Genomic DNA, 25659 nt, shown 5'->3' with positions numbered 1-25659 from the left:
AATATTATATTTGGTTGCTATGATTACAGTGACGAAGAAAGTTTTCTTATTAATTTAATTTTAATTGTCAAAAAAAAGTGTAAATTTACCACAAAAAAAGCCTAATTTCTTTGTATTTATGAAAGAAATGGAATTATATCTGTCAACAATTTCTTCCTCACAAAACAAAAAAGCAATGAAAACAACGAATTTATGCAATATCTTTAATGTTTTTAAGTGAAATTATTGTCATGCTCTCGCTTGGTCTTTTTTTTATTATTATCTATTTATTTATTTATTTTGATTGTTTTTTTTTTATTATTATTTTATGTTTTTTTTTCATTTCTGTTGTCCTTTTATGTTTGTCACAGCTCTTTGTTTATGTTTTTGCTATGCTTCTTTTGTATGTAAATGTTTTTAATGTTTTCTGCTGTTACTATGTATACTGTAATTTTGAATGAAAAAAAAAGAAAAGTACCACCTTACACCTTTTTATTGGCCACTTTGTTCCACCATACCAGTTAAAACAGGGCAGCATTTCCTTATAGAATAATCTCTTGTAATTGTCAGTAATTATTATGTCGACTAACTTGCAGCAGAAATCTCCTGAGCTGTGCTCAAGTTTTTTTGGACCCTTCACCGTTTCACTCAACACCAGGCGATTTAAACCTCCGAGGTAACACAGTTCGCTCTCGCTGAAAGTAATATCCTGCAATGAAAAACAGTTTAAAGAGGTGACGGGCAAGAGCAAGGCTGTTTTTTTTTTTGTATATTCAGCTCAGCAGCACACTTCTGAATATTTTTCTTATCAAAAACTCTGCAGGAAGGCAGAAAGGAAGAGAGATGCATGTTGCACCCACTTCCAGACAGACTCCCAATCTGCTGTTTTATCAGCTTGGGGGAGTTTGTTTTAATGAAAGTGAGCTTTATGAGCACATTAGTGCCTCACAGTAAGACTGCAGCGGAGCACCACTACAGTGTGTTTTCTGTCAGCAGAGTTGATAAGAACCAGGTGAGAAGGTAAAGACTGAGTGAGAAGAACCCAAAACCTTGACCTGCCAGATGGAGCACTTTCTCACCTCCACGCCCTCTACCTGCCCTGCTCTCCTCCATCAACACATTTCCTTCCATCCATCCATCAGTTCATCCATTTGTCAGTCCCTTCCAGTAACCCTGTCTCCTTCCTTTATGGTTCCATTTAATTTGGGCAAACTTGGTTCACCTGTGTGAGAGAGAGGAGAGTGAGGGAGAGGGTCTGCTCTTTCTCAGCTATAAATCTATGAAGAGGGAAAAAAAACATGAGCACATAAGAGACAAAGAAAGAGTTGGTGGTGATGATGGAATGCGGAGGCAGCAGACACATTCCTGTTCCTCTGCCCCGTTTGGCTTCAGTGTTAGGACGCCAGGTAACAAGCGTTTTAGTGCAGCTCAGTTTCAGTGTGTGCTAACTTTCATCTGTAATCATTTTCTCCACTGTCTTACATCCAATAAAATTCGCACAGATATCCCATTACCAGGAATACACACATTTCCTCGCATATTGTTCAGGTTAAGTCCCGCCAGCCTGCCTGCCAATGTGCTCCGATCACAGATTTCCTGCAGGTCTTTCTGGATTGATTATTGCACAGTAGTGCTTTATATTCTACACGCTGTGCCCACGTCTCTCTCTTTACAAACTCTGGAGACTGTTAAGCAGACTGTTGTGTCAGATTAGGCCCACATCCTTTCTGCATTAGACAAATCCATTAGACACACACCCAGCCAATATTACAACTCTCCTGTGCACAAATGCTTTCTGGAGCCAGGATATCTGCAGATATACACAAACACAAAAGCATAAATATTGAGTTAAAACTACTGAGCCAGAACTAAGTACTTAAATGGTATTAAGAGCTATTTCTAAAACACTTGACGCTTGTGTAGAGTGGCAATTTAATAACACATAGAATGGTAGTAACATACCACTGCATTTCTGGCTTTGTAAAAGGCCAATGTTTCATTTGTCCTCTTTTGGGGAATTCTGATAATGAGCAAAAAGAAACAGTTTTCTGTCTTAGGAGGAATATTTTCTGTTTATAGAGAGGTACTTAAGTCACCATCAGTGTCTTCGAGATTTAATGAATTACTGATTTAGAGTCTCTGGAGACCCGAACACACAAGTTGTGTGTGTGTGATTTAGTATTGAGGGGATCCACACAGACCTGGGGCAATCCTGAAACCCTGAGGTTGTTCAATGTCGGGGTCAGGATATTTATGAGAAAGACACACAGGAGGAGGAAATCTATGATCTTAAAGCTACCGAGCCACACAGCATTTGAACAAAAAAAGTGTTTATTCCAGAACCTTTGAGTGTGATAATAAATACATGAACACTTGGCCAACATCCTAGTGCGGTGCACAAAGTACACGCACCCACAGAGCACCTAAACCAGCTTCATCTTGGTGACAACACTGAAGAAACCTCCTGCTCTCTCTGCGTCTGGGTTGGTCCCCTTTACGCTGTAAACGCTTATCAGTGAGTGTGACGGCGTGTGTGTGTCTGTGTGTGTGTGTGTGTGTGTTCTCATATGTGGAAGGCTTTGGTAGGTTTTCCCTCGAACAGTCCTATAGCTGGATTAACAGTAGTGTTTCACAGTCGACTGGCTGTACATGTGGTTCAGCGTGTGGTTTTGGTGACACACTGGAGTCGTTGAACCGAACCAGTTTGCTCTCTAAACAGTTTCTAGCTGTCTAACTGTAGCAGAGGTGTCGGCACAGAGCAGAGCTGTAAAAATAAACAGTCATTTCTTTTTGTTTTCCTTTTAAATAATTACATCATCAACATCCTGCGTGTCAATTACAAGCCGTGGTGAACAGACAATAGCATGAACTGTAAAGGTGAGACTGACTTTGTTGTGGAATGTGTGAGGATGGGAGAATGGATCTCAGGCATGTATGTTTAGTCCTCGAAACGTCAGTCTCTTGTGTGCGTTTGTGTTTTTCTCATTCTTATTTGTCTGTGTATGTGTGTCGGTCGTTGTAACCTGCTGACCTGTCAGGGTCAGCGTGCAGAAGGGAAGCCGTAGAGAGGTGTGTGTGTGTGTGTGTGTGTGTGTGTGTGTGGAAGCAGTAGTGGTCCATCCACGTACACAGACAAACACGGACTGTGTCAGCGCTAGTTCAGTGACGGGGAGCGGTCGGTGGTCCACAGCAGCTCGATGTAGGGCCACCTGGTCTGTAGGCAGCGCTTGACTGGAGTGTCGTCCGTCCGAACCATGGGGTCCTCGAAACCCAGCACCAAAGCCGTCCCTTCCACATACTCCACCTGAGAACACGCAGGTCGAAACGCAGTTAATGCAGAGTTAACTGAACACACACATTTAAACACTTTCTGCCGTCTTTGACAGGCTTCAACTCTATCAATCTCTTTCTTCCTCTGAGGGGGTCAAGGCTAAGACGCAAGGGATGGATGCAAGTATACAACACACACTCATACACACACACACACACGCATACCAGCTGCGGGGGACTGCTGTCAGCAGGTCTGTTATTCCCATCTGGAGCTATGGGAATGGAATTGCCATCACAACCTTATAGGCGCCTTGCTGCCATGTGCATATGTGTGTGTAGGCGTGTGCTTTTTGTGTGGGCACACATGTGGTGTGCCATTCTTACATTTTCAGGTAGCGGTATGGAAAAAAATCTGCTTTACAGACTAGACAAAGTGGACAGATGAAGAAAGTGATATTCCTGAGTACCAGTTTTTTTTTGCACAGCCACCAACTACATCCTCTGACAATCATCCATCAAACTAAGCCTGCTTAATAGGCCCATGTTTGAACATTTATCACAGCGAGGCCGCTGACAGTGGCCTCAGTGTTGAAATGACTTGGAGGAATAGGAGGCTAAGCCAGGGTTGTTGGATGGATGGGCAGGCTATTAGGCTCGCGATAGCTACTGTTTATTTTGGAGTGGCCGGCCGACTCCAACTGTGTGTGTGTGTGTATGAGTGCGTGCATGTATGAATGAATGATGACAGGAAAAGAAGACCAGTAATAGGCAGAGAGACAGAGGGAATATTAAAAGTAACCACCATCAGCTGCTATTACAACCCCGAACATGAAATAGTGTCTTACCCTCTCGTTGTGGTTGGACTGTTTAAGTCCATTGTAGTGGTAGATGGGAAATGAGTCTGGGATTCCTGAATCCTAAAACACAGTGAAAAACATGAATGTTGTTAGAGAGTCTCTGAGCGAACTGCTCTCACAGAGATGGAGGTAAAAAGCCACAGAGGCAGAACATTTTTGAACCAAACAGTAAAACCAACACATCTCTGCCTGCAACCAAAGCTTAGTGTTAAATCCCACATGTTCAATTTAAATGTGTGTGTGTATTTGTGCACTGAAGCAAAGCTCCAACTCCAATTACCAGAAAACATCCAACACTACGAAAACGTCCGAACAATGACATTGAGCCAAAACACTTCCAATGACTTTGGCTTAAAAGGTGCAGAATGCTAATAGGGTGTGTTGTCTGAGAGCGTGTCCAGCTTCTCGTGTTTATATGCCTATATATGAAACCCTAACCCTCACCCCAATCCCACGTGTGTCTGAGTGTGTGTGTCCAGTTGGCTAATGGTAGTATAATTTCTTTGCGGCTCGGGGCCGTTCCTCTGGCGAGTCCCTAAAGCCCTGATCACTTTAACACAGTTCCCCTCTATCTCTCCCTCTCTTGTTGTCTTCCTCGCTCGCTCTGCCTCATAAAGGCGTCTTACAGCTCTTTCTAAGCTTCTCGGCAAGTAACGTCAGATGATGGCGAACACACATGCATACATTTCACATGAGACACCACAGGAATGTTTGGGGCATAAAAACCTTTGATCGGCTAAAACAGCACTCCATATGCTTGTGAAAAAGACATTAGTGTCACCCATATGTCTGTGTATACGACTCTTTGTCCATGTGTTATAACTGCGATATGGACTGTATGGCTGGTGGAAGATATTCGTCATACTGTGTGTGTTGCATCTTTGAGGTGGAAGTTCACCTCTGCACAGACACACACACACATACCTGATCAGGAAAAAACTCCATCAGGAATGGGCCCAGAAGAATTATGCCCAAACTCTCTGGATCCAGCTTACTCTTCACCAGACTGACACTGAGGAGGCACACAGATAGAAAACAGAAAGGAAGTAAATAAAAAGTGAGCAGAGGAAAACAGATGAAGAAATCCAGAGAGAGAAAACATGCACGTTAATAAAAGAGGAGGTCTGGAAGGAGCCATTAGATCAGCACAAAATAACAGTCTACAATGTTTTGAGTCAAATTTACGATCACCTCATCTCTCAATGTGGACTTATGATGCATGTTTTGCATGTTTTCATGAATATCGTGGCACAACTAAATATACCTCTTTCCAGACATTCCTACGTGTTAGATCAGTGTTATTTATATTCCACCGTGATAAAAAAAATCTGGTCAGATTGCCCTTTTAAGGCAGCAAGCAGAGAAGCAAAGTTTATACCAGAACACAGAGGCGAGGCAATGATGTTTCTTCATCTATTGATTTTTACAAGTAGCATGTGCAGCAGGACAGCATACAGAGCTGCTACGTGACACTAATAACTACGAGAAAAAGGTTGTAATGTTACGAGAATAAAGTCATAATTTTACGAGAAAAAAGTCGCAATGTTACGAGAATAAAGTCATACGTTTACGAGAAAAAAGTCGTAATGTTACGAGAATAAAGTCATAAGTTTACGAGAAAAAAGTCGTAATATTACAAGAATAAAGTCATACATTTACGAGAAAAAGTCGTAATGTTACGAGAATAAAGTCATAAGTTTACGAGAAAAAAGTCGTAATGTTACGAGAACAAAGTCATAAGTTTATGGGAAAAAAGTCGTAATGTTACGAGAATAAAGTCATAAGTTTACGAGAAAAAAGTCGTAATGTTACGAGAACAAAGTCATAACTTTACGGGAAAAAAGTCGTAATGTTACGAGAATAAAGTCATAACTTTACGAGAAAAAAAAAATAACATTACAAATTACTACTTTACAATATTATGACTTTATTCTCATATACTATACACACTATACATATCCGACTTTTTTTTCTCGTAAACTTATGACTTTATTTTCACAATACTACGACTTTTTTTCTCGTAAACCTATGACTTTAGTCTCGTAATATTATGACTTTATTCTTGAAATCTCAGATTTTTTTTTTGTCCCTCAATGTGGCCCTAATACTCCGTCGTACCGTCGTACCTTTAGACCTACAACAATGATAAATAAAATTTAAAATGTAAACAGAAAACAGTTATTCATTTCCATTTTTATAAAATCCACAGGGAGCCACTGGAGAGGGGCTGAAGAGACGCATGTGACTCTGGAGCCGCAGGTCGCTTAGAGACCCCTGATCTAGGGTTATAATGGCCTGCTGTAGGTCTTGATCATCAGTGTAGTGGTTTATGGCAGCCAGTTGCATTACATGAATGATGCCTATTATCTCCTTTATAATAGTGGTTCAAATGTGTATGCCACAGACCTCAAAATACACATATTAAACAGATTTTAGAAGATTTTGTTGCAGTGTCACTGAGCAACACTATGAATCCATAAAAGCGTCAGATGTGCTGCTCTTTAGCAAACCTTCTGCTCCCTTTGCAGGCAAGTGAGAAAAAGAGAACATATCCTCAGGGATCAAAAAAATATCTCGTTTTTATCAACAAGTGGTTGTGTGATGATGGGAATTAATTGTTTGTGGTGGGTCTGCACGTAATCCACTGCATGACTGTACATAACTTCGTCATTGGAGCGTTTGATCATTTCAAAGTAATTGGTTGTGTCCAATCTATCTTCCTGGGATGTAATGGAGTCAGTCAGCTGATGCTTGTCTGGACTGGTGTATATATGCATTGTCTTCTTTAAGAATCACATAATCTGAATAACAATCTGTCAATATTTTTCATTCATTTCAGTGTTTCATTTGCTTGAATTGTCTGAACGGGGCATCTGATCTGTTAATATTGCTTGAAAATGTCATTGAGTCACATTGGATTGGATATCCTGGATTAGCTCCATAGACAGTAAATGGGAGAGTAACTTTGTGGACACAGTTATGACACCCAAGGCGGTTTTTAAGGGAATAAAGACATAATCTTTGTATTCTTGTCACACTGAAATGGATAATATTTTTAATGAATTAATGTTTTTGATGCCATTATGCAGCAGATGTGCTTGTTTAGTTTTAGAATTAAGAGAGATTATTTAATAGTTCACTAAAATGTTCTAACGCAGTTTGAAAATGCAGGAAAAACCTCAGGGCACTACGTTTTGTTTTGTGGATTTACATTATTTTATCATACACTAAAAGTTTAATTATATATAAAAAAAAATCACATAAAACAAGAATCCATGTTTTTAAGCTCTTGGCAAACACTCCAAAGAAAAAGACCAAGACTATAATTCGTTAGAGCTGTATCATGACTTTTGCAGAGAACAGTCAGTGTTCACAAAGCTGGTTTACCGCAAATGATAGCAGCTGATGGCCATTGGTCATAGGATATGTAGAAATACTAAGTCACAGGCAACTTGTAAACAGTTTGCACTCATCTTCCATGAGTGATGAAAGCCCTTAATTTAGTATGTATAGATACTCCTATTAATCATTCCCCCCCCCCCAAGCACTAAAGATGCTACTTTTTTCACATGGTGGAATCCCCTGCAATAACTCTCTCGTTGTGTGGTGAGGAATGAGACTCCCCTGTTTGCAATGCGAGTCTCCCCCCAGTTTGCTGTGTTGTGTTGTGATGTATCGCCCATCTGGGGGTCTGCAGAGCACATCAGTGGTCCAGTTACTTGGCCGAGGCCCACGGCTGCAGCGTTTGGGCTTACTGCTCCACAGATGAGAACGTGCCTCTGTTTGAAGCGGCACTTTAAAGCATTTCCTCCCTCTCACGGTCTTTCTTCCTGCCGTTAATGATCTCCCTCTAAGCCACTGTTTCTGACTTTCTTTCTTTTTCGTTCTTTCTTTCTTCCTGAGCTTTTATAGTGGGCTCTCCTCTGGTCTCACTTTATAGTAGCCTGGTAGTGAAACATGAGCGCAGGGCCACTGACCTGGCCTGGCCGTGACTTAGGAGTTAGAACTTTAGAAGCTCTACAGGTGCCACACACACACACACACAAGCTGAAATACACACACTAACACAAACATAAAGCCTTGAACATGCAAGCACTTACTACTCCGGCTCGGAGACAAGGTCAAGGGCTTTCATCACGTCCTCCAGCAGAGGCTCTGGGATGAAGCCATTATCTGGAGAGAGAGAGCGGGAGACATAAAGAGAGACTGATGCACTGGCTGACCCCGGACAGAACATAAAATACAGGCTTCAGCTGAAAACCAGGGGAAGCCTTCACCTACACATATGGCACAAGCACTATTTACATCACTGGCCCTGGGGAATTAACTCATCTGACACAACTAAAAGAAAGAAAAAAAGAAAAATCACACACGCGCACACACACACACACACACACACACCTCGTCCATTCTCTCTGACCTACATTCCATGGCCGTGATGATTGCTTTACCTGAGAGGAGAAGCTTTAAACACTAACATGTGTGTGGCACTTAACAGATTTGTCTCATTTAAACATCAGCATGTGAGCCTGTGTGGCCGGTTGTTTAGATCCATAAACCCCTAGTGTGCTGTGAAGAAGATTAACCGGCGAGCGCTCTGCTTGACCGCTCTCAAGCAACTCAATCTCGGCTTTTTCAAGGCCAGATGTTATTGTCTCAGAGTGACAATTGACCGTCTGACAGCGAGCAGAGAGGGCGCGCACACACACACACACACAAACACACTGTGACTCTACACAGGGACAATACCATATATTAAAGAACATCCTGAGACAGTGGGCTGTCGTTGTTGTTGAATGTGTATGTCTGGTGACTCACTGTAGTGCGTGTGAATGCATCTGGCGCCCCTTTTCCACAACACAGGGAGCTGTGCTGACTCTACATGTGACACAGACAGATTTATGGGCCTTTTATGCAGCACTCAACTGTGCTGCTGGCTACGGCATGTGTGTATACACTGCGGTGTGTGCATGTGTGTGCGTCATGTACAGTGCACCCTCCTTGCATGTGTGCATTTATGTCTGTGGATACACCTACTGTACTGTAGCCCATGCATGCGTTTGTGTGTGTCTTTGCACAAGGGTGTGTGTGTGTGAGAAAAGACCATATGGCTTGCAGGATGTCCTGGCAGATGATAGCAGACGTGGATTTGAGAATGTGCAAAGCCAAATTTGGTGCAACAGGAAAAGACAGATGAAGAACGAGGGAGAAGAAAAAGGTGACAGACGGTTAAGTTTAGATATTTGTTGACGAAGTTAACGGAGCAGGCAAAGCCGCTTTTCAGCTGGTAGGACTAATCCCACTGTAACATCCCATTACACCACACACACAGATCTCTACAAATCAGCATGTTGTTCCTACGAGCCTGATAGTGAGTAATGTTGTTTATGGCGACAGAGAACGGCACACTTCATTTCACAATAAAAACACATAAATAAGAAGGTGATTTAGTCAGGTCCTCGGCTGAACACTCTTGCAACATGGATAGCTCTAAGTGTGGGATGTTTACATGCTCGTGCATTGAGTGCGACTCCCAACATCTCTGCATCTCTCCCTCCTCTCTCGTCTCGACAGCAGAAGAAAATCATTACACAACAGCTGTTAGGACTAAATGTTTCATTTCAATGCTCTTTCTTGTCTCTTAAGTGCTCATGAAGACACGCACACATATCCCACACTATAATCCTGAGGCTACATAAATGAACGCTAAAGACTTCCGACTTTTAGCTCATCTGACACGACAGTCTGTCATCTCTTTAACTTTCTACTGTCACTGTGTCGCTTTCTGTTTCCTTCCCCTCGCCTTTTACCCCAGTCACCTTGAAGTGACAGGACAGAAGGATTAGGGGAAAACGAGGAGGAGAGGGAAAGGAGCGGGACGGTTGACTCAGCTGTAAGAGGAGCTGATCTCACCAACCTAAACAACAACAGTGGAGACGAGAGGAGAGAAACAGACCCTCGTTCTGCCTGCTGAAGAAAAATAATGGAGACGAGAAACAAGAAAGAAGAGGCGAGGAGGGCAGTGGAGGTTATAAATGCATCTGCTCCACCAGGAAGAAGGGGAAAAGAAAGACAACAGGGCCAGGATATTATTTGCGCAGTGTGTGTGTGTGTGTGTGTGTGTTAGAGAGAAAGTTTGGATTAATTAAAGTACATCTGTGCACCAGGATTTGAATATAGCTGGTGTACTAATGAGCAAATAAAGTGTGATGGTCTATAAACACCAGTGTGCAGGAGGTGAACGGGCGGGAGAGCAACATAATGATAATGTGTACATGATAGAAACACTTGTTGTTCATTACCTTCAGGATCGAATGACTGGAAGACCCTCCTTGCCTGTTCTGATGGAGACTCTGGACCTACCAGGGACATCTCCTATAAGGACGGAGGAAACAAATACACGAGAGGGAAAGAAGGAAGAGAACTAGATTAAGAGATTTTGCATGGCAACATAATGAGGTTTGACCTAAAAGTGACCAGAGATTTGTGACTAAAGTGAGGAGACAGGGAGGGTTGCAGTAAGACAGTGAACAGAAAGGCGAGAGCAGGGAGGAGAGGAAGAATTAGATCACATTGTGGGAGAATGTGACTTCATCAGTGCTGAAACATTAGACCAGCCATCTAGATCTACTCACAACTAACAGACTTTGATAGTCTTGTCAAGGCTTAGCAGCACTAATGTCTAACACACAACACAGTGAACAGCCAACGTACAGCACCACCCATTGCAGCACTGTGTGGTGCACGGCTAATGTACATTGTGCATGTATGTATGTGTGTGTGACTATGTGAAGTCTAGGGGGCCAGTGCAATCACCGGAATCCATCGGGTTATTAACTGATCTGCTGATAAAGTTAGACGGCTTGTTTTCACTCCAAACACACAATCAGGAAATCGAGTCTTACATGTACAGCCCCGTGATTTATGACAAGCTCTACAGCGTTTGTTTGTTGGTGAAGTTTAGAAAGAGCGGTGTTGGCAGGGAGATCAGAAATGGGAGTGTGTGTACATGCACGAAGAGAAGAAGGGTGATGCCCCTTTTAGACTGGCCTACAATGCAGATGCTGATTAAATGAACACGTCCTTGTTCTCCCTACACCGAGGGCCTCAGCATGCTTCCAACAAACTGCTTGTCGGATCATCTAACACCATATAAAACCCCCTCAGCTCACATCTATCTGTCTGCAGTCAACAATCTTTGAAACGGATAATCTGTCAAACATCACCGCTGCCTTTTTTTTATTTTTCATACGACTAATTCCGTCACTTTTCAAGTGTGCAACTGAGCGCAATAACATAAATGCCACAGAGGAGGAACTTCAAAAGTGTGTATATGTCATCCCCATTTGTAAGATTGAAGATGAAGATCTAAAAATACACAGAGATGTCAGGGAAGCAGTGTGACACAGCCAGAAGGAGTGTGTTACCTTCGGCTGTAGTTGGATGACACAAGTTTGTTTTGAGCATACTGGACCGTTAACACTCCAAATCCAGAGACAGATCTCAAGGGATGGAAACGTCTTCTCGGGCCTTCTCTTATCTTGTATTTAAGCATTATCCGATATCTTTAAACTTACTGACAGATCTTGTCCAGAGCTTACAGGAAGTTCAACAGCTGGATAACAATCAGTTTCTGATAATCAACATTGCAAGCAAACAACGATAAGGAGTGCAAGGGTCTCATAGTTCCCTGAAAATATATTGCATGATATAACCGAGTTTAAGAAGCTCAGAGGAGATAGATGATATTTTGCCAAGAGAGGATGATGATACTTCTCAAAAAAATGGCTTTTCAGCCTTAGCTGTCTCACACACACACACACACACACACACACACACACACACACACTGATGCAAAGTGTGTAGGCGAGAGTCAGAGAGTTCTCGCTGTTCTTCCTTATGAGTGAGGGAGGGAGTGTATTTATGACAACGAAGCGCTGGACAAACAGACAATGTTTTTGGAAAGCAAATGAACCCTGCTCATCTCCTTTAGCTGGCCTTTATTAAAGCTTGAGCCTCAGATCCACGCAGGCTGCTAGGGTTTCATGGTCCACTTATTATCATATTCAGGGCTTACTCAGGGAAAGAGAGAGAGAAAGAGAGAGGGGTTCGGGGGGGGGACACATCGGGGAAGAGATGACTCCCAGCTGCCGGCTCTTCAGATGCAAAGAAAAACAGGCACAGGCCGGCGAACACGCGCTCACACACGGTTCTGTCACACAGAGTATAGCAGGGTCCCGGTGTGTTAACATTACGGGCTCCATAAATCTGACGGCAGATTTGTCATTAGCTAGATATGTCTGTGTTTCACTTTCAGGAGTGGACAAGGGTCAGTGTTGGTGTCTCGGGAGGAATAAGTGCTAAAAAAAAGTTCCTCAGCGGTCTAAAGACGAACATATTAAATGAAGGATTAACAGTGAAGTGTCTTGAAACACGACCTGTTTTGATAAACTGTTACTTGAACTAACCATTGCCTTTATCAACAGTATACCTGAGCTAAGAAAACACGTATCTCTTCCCAAAGTGATGGGAAGGTTAATCGATCTTAGGCTGCCATATACAATCCAGCTGCTGTAAGTCCAGTGTGCCTCGTGAACTAAAGCTCACAGTTTATTATCTTCCAGAGCAGGATGGACACAGTCTGTGTGAATCACCTGGTAATACCACAGTCACAAGATGTCGACACTTTACCAAAAGACAAACACTCGTAAGTGGTCATCTACAGACAAAACAACACAAAAACATACTATTATTGCTAACCTGTGCACGCTAATATGAGGCTAATGAACACATAGAAAAGACAAGAGTCACGTGAGCATTAAGTTCATGCACGTACACACAGACGCACATAATGGCAGCAGGAATTACGTGATTATGTGTGTGTGTGTGTGTGTGTGATGACAGGTCTGCCTGGCTGTCTTTGATCTGTGTTTTATTAGAAGCCTGAGGAAGATGCTGCTGAGTTGGAAAACATGTCATGGAGCTAACACGCTCCACAGGGAAGGTGTGTGTGTGTGTGTGTGTGTGTGTGTTTTTGTGTCTCAGCGTTTCATTCCTCTCGATCCCACTGTGTTGCAGCATGTGTGCGTTTCTGTGCAAGAGAGGAAATCTGCAATAATTAGGCCTGTCCCCTGCCGAAAGTTGTTTGCTTATTCCCGAATACAAGCCGGCATCCTGTTCTCTCGATGTGCGTAAATATTCAGACTCATGCAGAGATGCAGTACAATGACACACGCTCACAAAGGACCTGGCATCAGTGCAAAAAGTGTAAGTGTGCTTTATGAAATCAAGGAGCAAATTCCAATCTCCACAGTCCTGCCTTTTTTTGCACAAACCCCTGACCCCTTTAACAGAGCAACAACAAGCTACCCTACATAGGAACAAAGCAAGAAAAACACGCACATGTACGCACTTCACCAAGGACTTAAATACACAAAGTAATGCAGAACATTTGCTCTGAGCAAAACAAGAAACATCAAACAGGTCTTCTTTAAGAGCCAACAAATTTCAAATGACCAAAAAAGGCTTCGGTGTAAGCAGGAGTGTTTGTGTGTCTTCTCAGTTAAGTCACGACTACAGTGCAGTCAGTACAGTCAGTCCAGACCTCTGCACTGTACTGTAGGCACGATAAAGTGTGTGTGATCCTGGTTTTTCTTATCATCGGACCAGATTTCCTGCATCACGACTTCCTAGATAAAGAACCAAGGTCTGTGTTTGCATCTTTTTGTGGAGGCTCTACTGACCACTGCCTAAACCTTCACCTCTAGCCATATGCACTTCTGTTGCTCTCTCCTCACTAGACTTAGTGGCTCTCTTAGGTTGACAACTCACCCCTCTCTTGTTCTTTCTTTTGCCCAGTTCTACCCCTTTTTTTTACCTCCTGTGCTAAGTAGCTACTACAGTTTTGGAGTATTTCCTCCCCTCCAACCCTTGACCTTTTCTTCCATTCTTCCTTCCCTTCTTTTGTCCTTTATCTCCTCATGCAGGTAGGTACTTCAGAAAAGACAGGTAGGCATGGTACTTTACTAGAGTTACTTTTTCTTTCCCTCCGGTCCAGCCAAAGAGCTATTGTGTGTGCTGAGAGGCTCTGAGTGGCCATAGAGTGCGTCTGAAGGGATCGGTTTCGAGACAACAAAGCAGAGGTCTCGGACAGTGTCTCCTGCCTTGTTCCTAGCAGGCAGCGACGGCCTCACTACATGACAGGCTGAGGAGGGAGTCTGTGTGTGAGGGGCTTGTTATGTAGAGTGTATGTGTGTGTGTGTTTTTTCACCTTAACTAGCCTGTGTCCCATGTGATTACAAGTACAGAAAACAATGGGAAAACCTATCTCTCTTGCTACATGAGGAGTGTCTGCAGTATCTACTGTATCGTGTGTGTGTTTCAGGTGTGACAGACGGGACAAAGTAGTGATTTATGGAGCTGTCTTGGATGAGAAAGACTGTGTCTCTCCATAAAAGAGAGGCGACACCACAGGATAGTTATATAGCGTAATGACGGGTCCTATAACAGACAACGACACACGGGGGAAAAGGAAGAACAATGCAGCACACACACACTGACACAGACAGCTTTTCATCCTACTACAATGACCCATGGTCTGACCTGTCACAGATTATTGATGACTGTTAATGTACACCGCTTTGTCGTTTTGTGTTTGTGTGTGGCCCGCACCCTCTGATCATACCAGGAACAGAAAGTAATCCTCTTTTTTAACAGAGAGCGCAATCTTGTTCCAACTACCTTTCAGTACACTGGGGGGATGAGTATAATTCAATATTGTTGTATATAAACTCACCGGTGTCATATTGTGTTGATATGATCATATCATGTTATCATTTTCAAAATTCATGTTTTCCGAAATGACTGATTCTGGCCAAGCCGTGATTAAAAACTAATAAAATTTGGGTTTATATAAGTTTTTGTTTGTTTTATAAATATGAAGAGTTGGTCTCATGTAATGCAAAACAGTTGAACATAGTTTACAGTGGGATTACATTATGTGTGATTTTGCATATTTTGCCATATCATGATACAGTTTATCCGTATAAAATTACTGGGGGCTCGTTATTGATTTTGAGTACACACATAGTTTCTATGATACATAAACACACTAAAGCCAGGCTCAGACTACAGGAGTTTTGGTCCAATTTATCCCTGATTCACCCCTCCTGACAAACGGAGGAGAAATCTGCTCTGGGACTTTGGTCTGTACAGATGTTCGGCCCAGATTATCTGGTAATGTGAGGGGTTTACAGATCCGGTCTCAAACAACCCAAACTGTTCGAGCCGCCCCAATACATTTCAAACATGTTTGATGTTTAGGAGTTCAAATCTGGGTGATTATGTCAGTACTATCCTAGCGGGAAATATTTCTAATATTAACACAACGATTTTCAATTATATAACCCAAGCCAACTTTGGCAATACCGTCATTTTATTGTGGTTTTGCGAATAAAAAAGTAAACTGACCTACATTAACTGTCTGCACACTTAAGTTCCTGCTCCTTACCAGTCCATGAAGGACATTTTGCAGACCGGAGCTGGAGTCTTAAGGGACACAAAGCGCCACAGCGGCTGCTCTCTCTCCTAGTAAATCACTGACCCAGAACACAACTACTGTACACACACACACACACAAAAACACACATGTATCTCCCTCGAGAAGCAGAGACACAGCCTGTGAACCTCATCACTCAGCGAGAGGAGAGGAAAGAGTGATGAGAAATGTCACAGGAGGATCACCCCCCCCTCCTTTCCCGAGTGACCACTGCACCACTCTTTAAAGTGCATCCTTCCTTTCTACTTCCTTTCCCTTCCCATGAGGAACCAATAATCTGAAGAGGTTGGCTGAGGTGCCCGAGAGAATCCTTTACTTGGGCAACCAACCTGCTGTACAGCAGAGTTACTTCAAAGAAAGGGGGGGGGGGGAAAGGAAGGAAGAAAGAATCTTTTTTTAAGCATATTGCATGATATGTCTCATACATCACCCATCCCTCCTCTCCTTCGCTCTCTGTCTGTCTTTCTTCCTTTCTCTCCTTCCTCTGGTGTCTCAGAAAACTCTTGTCCAAAAACGGATCCCATTACATGCCATTATATACACTCAGCCTCTTTCTCACATGCACACACACACATTAATACAACAGAGGACAGAGAGTGTGGGGGGTGTTGTGGGTAGGGATCAGAGATGGCGGAATGGCCTTTGTGCAGGTAGATTAGATAAAAAACACTAATGCTATTAAGCTGATGGTCTGAAAGCCACAGTCACACACTGACAGCGACTCGGGGGAATACACACCCGTCCCCAATGGCAGACAGAAGGAGCCGCTGACACATCAGAGGCAGGGATCAGGTTTTCCGCTTTTGTGGGGATGGCTCTATATCGGAGCTAAAAGCTACATAACCAGGTAGCGTGTATTTTTGTATCACCAAGCCTGGGAAATCTTAGTGCGCTTCAAATTAGCTCCAAACATAGATTCCCTTTCAAAGAGGACAGGGTCACACTGAGTGCGGTCTACCAGCAGAGCGCCCTTGCCCCATGTCTCCCCCCCCTTCAGCTTGGGCTCAAAGTTGTAGAGGCATAGTGTAGCGTCAGCCATGTACGTCAGTACATATGCATGCATGTGTGTGTTCAAGTGTGTTCCCAGTCTCCAATGGGACAAATGGATCCAGATGGGAACTCTGGAATCACATTCCCTACAGGAAGCCATCCACCTGAAGCCACACACACACACACATACACACACACACAGCACTAATGCTAATCAGGATTAGGTTCCCTGTGCTCTGGAATGTGTGTGTGTGTAAGAGTCAGACTGTGTGTGTATATGTGAACATGTCACTAGTGCCGGGGGAGTTGTAGCAATCGGTAAGTCATCAGCGCATGCATGACGACTTTGGTTCATCACTGAGCTAACATATGATCCACTCGCCCAGCAGGCTGGAGCTTAATGCATGTAACTGAGCTTTTAATCAATGGTATATTAAGGGTGTGGCGTTATGAAGGAGATGATTGCCTGGGATTTTTCTGCCTGTCCGGTGCCATTTTCACAACAGCAGGGAGAATCGATTTGCTACAACCAAACTAGCCAGCGTTATTACACAGCCTACAGCAATGTATTCTGTTACATGTTCGCTGATAGAGATGATATACATGCTTGTCTGAGTGCAAACTAGGTGAGTGTGTACACACTAGCACAATGATCTGATGATTCAAACTTCTACCGTAGAGCCAAAGCTTCTCTCAAAGTTACAACAGCAGAATTGACCTCAATCAGACTGTGCATTATATACCTTGTGGCATGGTGTATATCTGAGCTGATGCTGTAGGAGCAGGATCTCGTAGTCCTTTTTCAGGAACCCTTTTAGGAAGTCTAGATATGTTTCCTGTTTTTTGACCGCATGAACCTGGTTCCAGTTTTGTTTACTTTCACCCAAAAGCTAAGTTACCTACTCTTAAGTAGTACATTCTGATGGCTCAATGGTGTATTCTGCAGCACAGAATGTCACAAATTTGTCAAACGCAAGCGTCCAGGGTGCAACAACTTGTAAAGAGCAGTCATTCAGACTCAAGCCCTTGTTATTACTATAATATAAGTGGGGATGGGATTTTTGTTTTGTGTTACTGACATGTATACAACAGCAAAATTTCCAACTACTAACAAACCAGACACTGGACAAGTGAGTGAACCTACATTTGCTAATTGCTGTCAGTGTGGTTATGTATTAAAGAGAGAAATGACCCAGAAAAACACGAGTCTAAAGCCTCACTCCTTTTGAGACAGGCGTCTTGCTTTTTTCATATTTTTGATCTTTCCTTTTATCTTTTATCGCCTTTCTGACATGTATCTAAATTTCAGTAAATCAACAGCGTCTTGTCTCGTTCCATGTTAAATTATTTCTCAAACCCAAGCAGTTGCTTTTCAATCAAAGTCTAATTTTCTTAACATTTCTTGAGATGCAGCGGAAACTCAAACATAAATACTCTAAAGGAACTGTTTGTTATTTAGTTCCTGAGTGTTGTTTCTGGGGCTCCTTAGTTCCTGGGACCAAACATTTTTTTCTTATGAACAAGAGCCAGGACAGAAAATGTGTGATCCATATTGTTGAAATGAACCTGACAGTGAAGGTAGACAGAAGTATACTGTAAATGGATGCTCTCGCTGGAGTCCAAATTCAGCAGTTTATATCATGGTCATATATTATGAAGTACACATTGTTTAGCTGATCACAGATGGTTAAGAATCTTAAATAGTTTTTTTGTGTGCGTGAGAGTGAGACAGAGAGAGCATGAAGATGGAAGTGTGTGTGTGTGTGTGTGTGTGTGTGTGTGCACTGAGCGTTTTTCCCCCTTAATACTGGATAGGTGAAAAGCCAAGAAACAGCACTGGCCATATATGACTATCTCCTGCGCTCGTTTTTCCCTCCCCTCCCTCTCTGCCCCTCTTTTTTTCCCCACATTGATATCTGACCTGCACTATATTAAATCTGTTAAGCACATTCCATATTTTGGTTTTTCAAACCTGCTGAGGAGACTGGCTTATATTACACACTGTGTGTCTGTGTAAGTGAAATATGTGTTGCTTATGGATGAGTGTATTGAACTTGCCTTGGCGAAAAACACAGAGAGGTGAGTTTCACTGCCAAGGATCCAAATAGGGAACTTTGGAGACTTGAGGAATGCCCCGACCTGAAACACACACACACACACACACACAGAGAAAAGGAATGTGTAACAAATGAGCGGCTATTTTCAGTAATTTACATCATGAATCAGTAATTGTTTAAGAGTTTAGTTTTTCTTTTCACGAAGTACATTATTTGAACAGAGATTACATGTCACAGTAAATGAACAGCATAATACTTCTCTGGTTCCTCAGCAAATAGTACTACGTCATGAAATGTATATCATCCATGTTAATGGTCAAATTATTTTCACTCGGATCTTCTCTTATTAGTCGTTGGCTCTTCTTCATATGCAGCTTGAACTTGATTTCCATACAAGAACAATAAACCAAATATATGAACTGCGTACATATGAGCAGACCTCTCCTTATTTGATACAAGTTGGTCTCTTAAATCACTCTTTAACAACCCTCTTTGGCAACCAACTACTTGCTTTTAACTTAGGATTAGTTCATGTCTCAACTTGCTTATTTTGGCATTAATAAATAAATAGCCAAGATTTCTGTTCTTCTAGATGACTGAAATTGGTCACTTCACACGTATTTATAAATCTCTTTTGTGATCTATTTTTAGTAAATTTGTGTTTCAGAGCATGTGTGCGCCAGAAAATAAAATTGTTGTGAGAAAGAGTCGGAGAGAGTTTACAGTAAGTCTGTTGGGACTGATCCGTCCAAACACATATTTTCACATGGGAGCTCTCACTGTGGTTAGTGTTCACACGTCGCATATGTCCCACAAGTAACAGTGAACGTTCGTGTGTTTATTTGTATTTCTAGCACTCTCTCAGCATATACAGTGGGTGTCCATCTCAATCCAAAGGGAGTCTTAGAAAAATAATAATCAACAAATCCTCTGCATATTTGCCATGAACAACCTTTGAAGAATTTTCTTATATTTTTGCATAATATTTCGGGAACCTGTTTATGTCTGTACCTTGCAGTAGCGTAGGGATTCCATAAGCGTTAGGAAGCCAACCGATGCCTGTTTATGAATACCATGCAGTTCTACCAAGACAGGGAGAAAAAGACATCAACAAAATGAGGATTAGTTAAATTGCGTCAAACTGGCATTAATTTGTGCCTGTTGTGCATTGCTGTGGGATGTAAGAATTATTGCCCTCTGGTGGATATGGTTTAAATCTGGGGCCACAAAACTTGAGTTCTGTGAGTGTGATGCGTGTGCGTGCGTCTGTTTGTGTGAATATGGCGTGTCTGTGTGGGTATGCGGTAACTTCTTGGAAGCCTTACTCATGCCAGAGCACTCCCTGTCTCCATCCCAGACGTTAGAGACAGCGTGGCCAGTTACAAGGAGGTTCACCAGGCTCTGACTGAAGAGATAGATAAGAAAGGAGACATCAAGACTTTGAGAGGAAACATATAAGATATCCAACACAACATAACCACACAAAAAAGGACCTTGCAATGATGTATAACTTTCTGTGTGAGTCTAACTGATGAGGACAGTTGATGAAGAGAGGTGTTTTTATACCTGCCATGGCCATGCACGGGGTCTATGAGAGGCTCCAATGTGTCCTGGATCTCATTTCTTATATTCTCTATGCCCTGCACAGAAGAGATAAGTCTGCATTTAATTTTTGTGTGTTTGAACATTGATGTAACATTCAGGAAAAATTACTTAAAATGATATAACAAAATGATTAAAAGCTCATTAATAAAAGGAAAAATCTTATTACGTGTTTCAGGTTTTAAAAATGATAAATTATTTGATTATCACCTCATTCAAATGACTTAATAAATATGCGACCAGAGACAACATCACCAATCAGTATCCAATATTTCTATCCAACTCTCTCTATTTAGCCATTTCTTCATTTTACCTTAGTGAGGATGACAGAGTAGAGGAAAAGCAAGACTCCACAGCACCCCCTCCAGGTGTGGTAGAGAGACAACACCTCCTCTCTGAGACCAGACACTGACATTACAGTCCGCTTACTGCAGGAAGGGAACAAATGTCAGGTTGATTTATGAAACAATTGAAAGACGGAAGATTTGTTGGGTTTTAGGATCAATGAGATTGATGTATTAATTGTATTCGTCATACCAGGTTGGAAAAGATAACTTTCACAATGGGGCAGAAATCAATTAAATGCATCAGAGGGCAAAAGAAAAATCTGATCTTGTCTATTTGAAGCCACTACCCTCTTTCACTGCACCCAGGAAAGCTTGCTAGTGGAGTTGTCGGTCTTAGTTAGCATGCACTTCTTCACTGTGAGTCAGCACAGCTTTTTGCTGACTATGGTCTCAGCTGCCAGTGTGCTGTGTGATGAAATATCAATATTGCTCTGGCAAACGCAGCCTTGCATACACTTAGTTTGTGCGTGTGTGACAGACAGTATGCGCGTAAGAAGGGTAGTGAGAGGTAGGTTTTTTTTTTTTTACTAGGCAATCAGTGAAAGTGCTGAGTCAGCAAATTCTGAGCAGAGTGAAATAGCCAATTCATTGTGAAAGCCAATTCTTGCGGACTAGATGAATCCAATACCGCCCCTCCCCTCCCCTCCGCTGATACCATCTTCTGAGAAATATGTAGTTCTCTATCCCAGTACTGCATATTGGCAATTGTAAAAAAAGGATCTGTGAGGTCTTAATCCTTTCCAGAAACTCGCAGTATTATTTAATGTTGAGATTATCAGCTTTGAGGATGAGACAGTCATGAGTATAAAGATGCAAGGTGTTATCTGCGGGGAGAATATTAAGCATCACTTACTGGAGAACACTGTGAAATCGTTCAAAGCCAAGGTCCTCGGCAGCCAAAGCAGCTAGGCACAAAAAAGCACACATACACGGTAGTATCAGAGCATGGCACAGAAAAAAAAAATGACACACAGTCAAATAGTTCATCATTAAAGTTGCTGTTTTTATCATTAATAGTAAAGACGAGGCCTAGGCGAACAAGTGAGCCTTCATGTTTGTTATTTTGAATGTGACAGACGTAGGACTCACTGGGTTGCTGCTCCTGTGGCGTCTGGCTGCTCTCTGGTGCTGGCATATCCTGTGTTTGCGACTGTGACTGTGTCTGTGTGTTCGTGTGTGTGCTAGTATGTGGGCTTTGTCCCTTGGCCCAGGTCACCAGGCAGAACCCCGTGGAGGGGCTGGAGCAGGCAGACTCCAGGATTTCACTCAGCGTGGAACACAGTGCTGCTTTCTGCTCCTCCTCTAACAGACGCAAACATAAAAGATGTGTGATTTAACAAGCCATGCAGCTACATAAAGCAATAGATAAAAAAACAATGGTTTGGATTTTTCTGTCTACCTGTCATTTGTCTCCAGTTGGAACTTTCTCTGTTGAAGAGAATGTTCTTTAAGAGGAAAGCCTGTAAAGAAACACAAACTCAATCTAAAAGATTTGCAAGAAAATATTCCATGGTGCAATATGCTACAGTTGCTTTGTATTGTTTGTCCATAATCCGCTCTCACAGACTTTATATATATATATATGTATACATACATATATATATATATAAATATTAAGGGATGTCAATCGATTCAAATATTTAATTGAGATTAATCGCATGATTGTCCATAGTTAATCGTGATTAATCGCAAATTAATCACATTTTTCTATCTGTTTGTACCTTAAAGGGAGATTTGTCAAGTATTTAATACTCTTATCAACTATGCTTGCTTTATGCAAATGTATGTATATATTTATTATTGGAAATCAGTTAACACAAAACAATGACAAATATTGTCCCGGAAAACCCTCACAGGTACTGCATTTAGCATAAAAAAATTGCTCAAATCATAAAGTGGCAAACTAATGCCCAACAGGCAACAACAGCTGTCAGTGTGTCAGTGTGCTGACTTGACTATAACTTTCCCAAAACTGCATTGGATTATCATAAAGTGGGCATGTCTGTAAAGGAGACTCGTAGGTACCCATAGAATCCATTTTCATTCACATATCTTGAGGCGAAAATGGCCATGCCAATTTTTTCTCACCACAATTTAGCGTAAGTTTGGAGCATTATTTAGCCTCCTTCACGACAAGCTAGTATGATGGTCATGATCATGGTTAGTATCAATGGATTCTTTAGGTTTTCTTGTTTCATAAGATGCTTTACTCTTGCTTTAAATCTGAGCCCTCTACAACCTAAAAAGCGCAAGTTGCGTTAAAGAAAGATCTCAATAATAAATTCATATGATCAACCATTCCAAGCACATTCCAAGTCAGTCTGCCAGGTGTAAAAGCTGGTTCGATGTTGCAATGTTGCAGACTAATTTGTCTCATTCTTCATAATACAATCATAAGAACCTCCATCCGCTGAGCATGTATGAGGTCTGTGAGGGCACAATACTTAGGGAATATGCTGGAAATTGAGACTGGGCCCTGATAATAGTGTAAGGATGTTGAACTAGACCATACCTGGACAGGTGCAAGGACAGCACACGGCCCTCCTTCAAACTGCTCCAGTGCGGTTTGCTCATTCTCACAAAAAACGAATCCTGTGATAAAGACATGGGCAAGACAAATTAAAAAAAATGCTCACAGTAATAAGGTGTGCTTTTTTAGACACTTTCACCCTACACACATAAGAAAGCCACAAGTGCATGCATGCTGACATCATAGGCCACAGAGCAAACATACACAACAGCGGGGTAATTTACGGCTTATCTGACTTTAAGATAGAGAGGAGGACTTAACAAAAAAATGTACTGTTGTAGACTTTTGGTTAGACTTAAAAGCTGGATACACTTAGCTCTCCATAACACATGGGTGAACAACCCTGCATTTTATTGTATTCCCTGCTCTGCAAAAACACTTCAATTCATATCATCATAGTGAGACAAAGCATCATACCTTGGGTCCATCTACGGAAGATGGAGGCAGACACTACTCCACTAGAGGGTCTCCCCCAAACCAAATCCACCACCTCTTTATTTAACTCCGACATGACAATGTTTACTGCTGGTGAGTTCACAGGTACTCCCTCTTTAGTCGAAAAAGCCACAAGGGGACAGGAGAGGTCTGTTGAGGCCAACTTGGTAGCTCTTTCCGAGGCTGATAGTCCACTTCTCTCGGCAGGTTGAGCCTGTGGCATTGGCCACAAGCTACCTGTGTTGCACGACACAGTCTGACTCTAGTGGCAGGCAGCAAACTGGCGGGTAGGAATGACATCAACGTAGCCACACCAGCCTGCAAAGTAATGGGACAGAAGCATACACTAATTAATTTAATTAACCGACTGATTTCAAAATACTGCTGCTGGTTTACAAAGCACTAAATGGTTTAGGGCCAAAATACATTTCTGATCTTTTGCTATGTTATGAACCATCCAGACCTCTCAGGTCATCTGGATCAGGTCTGCTTAGTGTCCCCAGAGTCACAACTAAACATGCAGAAGCAGCGCTCAGTTTTTATGCACCAAATATTTGGAACAAGCTCCCAGAAACCTGCAGGACCGCTCCAACTCTGAGTTCTTTTAAATCAAAGCTTAAAACTTTCCTGTTTGCTGCTGCTGCTGCCTTTTATTAAACCAGATAATGATCTTATACTGCACTAGAGCTTTTACTCTTGTGTGTTATACACAATACGCTGAATGTGAAATACATTTGTCTGTGCAATATATCCTTGATGCAACATACACCTCAAGTGCAACTACCTTTGTTTACATTTTATTTATTACATCTACCCTACCTATTCTACAAGTGCAATTACCTCTGTTTACATTACATCTATTTTTATATTTTATAACTCTAGTGTAACACTTCTGTTTAAACGTATTTATTACATCTACTTTACCTGTTTTATTTGCTTTATAACTGTGTGTTTTACCTGTTATAGGTTTTATCTGCCTTGTTTACACTTGTCAAGTATTTGTTTTAAAGCACTGACCAGAAGTGGCAACTGTGAATCTCGTTGTATTTAATACGATGACAAAACGCTTTCTATTGTATTCTATTCTATGTTATACACTATTTTAGCTTCTATCATAGCTTTTATTTTTAGCTTGTTTTTATTTTCTGTTTTAATTATGTCTTAATGTTCTTTTGCACTTTGTCGCAATGTTATTGAATGTTTATGTAAAGCACTTTGAATTGCCTTGTTGCTGAAATGTGCTTTACAAATAAAGCTGCCTTGCCTAATGTTCCTATCTATAAGGGAGCACAATTGTTATTATAGATAACTTAATTGCATATCTAATGGGTTGATATAGCTAATCTATACATCAGTGTAATGCTATGCAGCCTACTCGCTCGTATTATTAACAAGCGAGAATACTAAGTTACGTTAACGTCAAATGGTTATCAATAAAAGTACTGAGGGCAGGATAACGTTAGCTTCTGTCTGTGGTGGTTATATATAAATAAAGGAGTCAGGCATTGAGGTTTAAGAGCTGAGGGTTGTCTTGGTGATGTCAGCAGTTAGCATTAGCATCACTACTAGCAGCTAATCTTTCTCTGCTTTGTCATTCAATTACTTCTACAGCGACGGCGATACCTGCTGTATAAAAACACACTGCTTGTTATTAGCTGTATAACATCAGAGATTAATTACCTTAATACACAGTCGAGTAATGGGATTCCGTGTTGATGCTATATGTTTGGTAGCAATTTATCAGCAACGTCTCTGTCATTCGTTTATTTACAACAGAATTGTAAAAAAAAAACGTAACTTGACGTAATTTGACGTAACTTGACGTAACTGCCCATTGGTTTAAATCCAGGAAGTTCCAGATGCGTCAGGGGGTACAGCGTCAAGGCGTCACCTCATTGGTCTACAGGCCTGTCAATCATATTGAGCACCCGCCCACAAATAAGGAAACCGTTTAATTCATTTAAAGGGGACATATTATAAAAAAGGGAGATTTTTATGTTTTTTTTTTATTATAAAGCAGGTTTAAGTCCTATAT

At 41.7% G+C, this 25659-nt stretch overlaps 1 protein-coding gene and 1 long non-coding RNA gene across 2 annotated transcripts; one reads left to right on the top strand and one right to left on the bottom strand.

Annotated features, from left to right (window-relative positions):
* Nucleotides 1–2385: 2385 nt before the first annotated feature.
* LOC119496729 lies at nt 2386–16081 on the top strand. The gene is made up of 3 exons (XR_005208790.1): nt 2386–2538; nt 3049–3078; nt 13111–16081. It is a non-coding gene; the product is annotated as an uncharacterized LOC119496729 (long non-coding RNA).
* On the bottom strand, nt 2763–25453 carry mindy3 (MINDY lysine 48 deubiquitinase 3). The gene is made up of 16 exons (XM_037784235.1): nt 25305–25453; nt 23607–23942; nt 23172–23251; nt 22059–22119; nt 21749–21961; nt 21513–21564; nt 20626–20740; nt 20277–20350; nt 20036–20115; nt 19722–19792; nt 18712–18792; nt 10409–10481; nt 8207–8279; nt 5031–5118; nt 4095–4166; nt 2763–3283 (listed from the first exon to the last, which is right to left on the bottom strand). Exons 2-16 carry the CDS (start codon nt 23845–23847, stop codon nt 3134–3136), a joined length of 1524 nt encoding a protein of 507 aa, XP_037640163.1. The 5' UTR covers nt 23848–23942; nt 25305–25453; the 3' UTR covers nt 2763–3133.
* Nucleotides 25454–25659: the final 206 nt, after the last annotated feature.

This window comes from Sebastes umbrosus, chromosome 11 (genome assembly GCF_015220745.1).
Source record: "Sebastes umbrosus isolate fSebUmb1 chromosome 11, fSebUmb1.pri, whole genome shotgun sequence".
NCBI classification, from domain to species: domain Eukaryota; kingdom Metazoa; phylum Chordata; class Actinopteri; order Perciformes; family Sebastidae; genus Sebastes; species Sebastes umbrosus.
The sequence above is the reverse complement of the archived record's forward strand: the minus strand, read 5'-3'. Positions and strand labels throughout refer to the sequence as shown.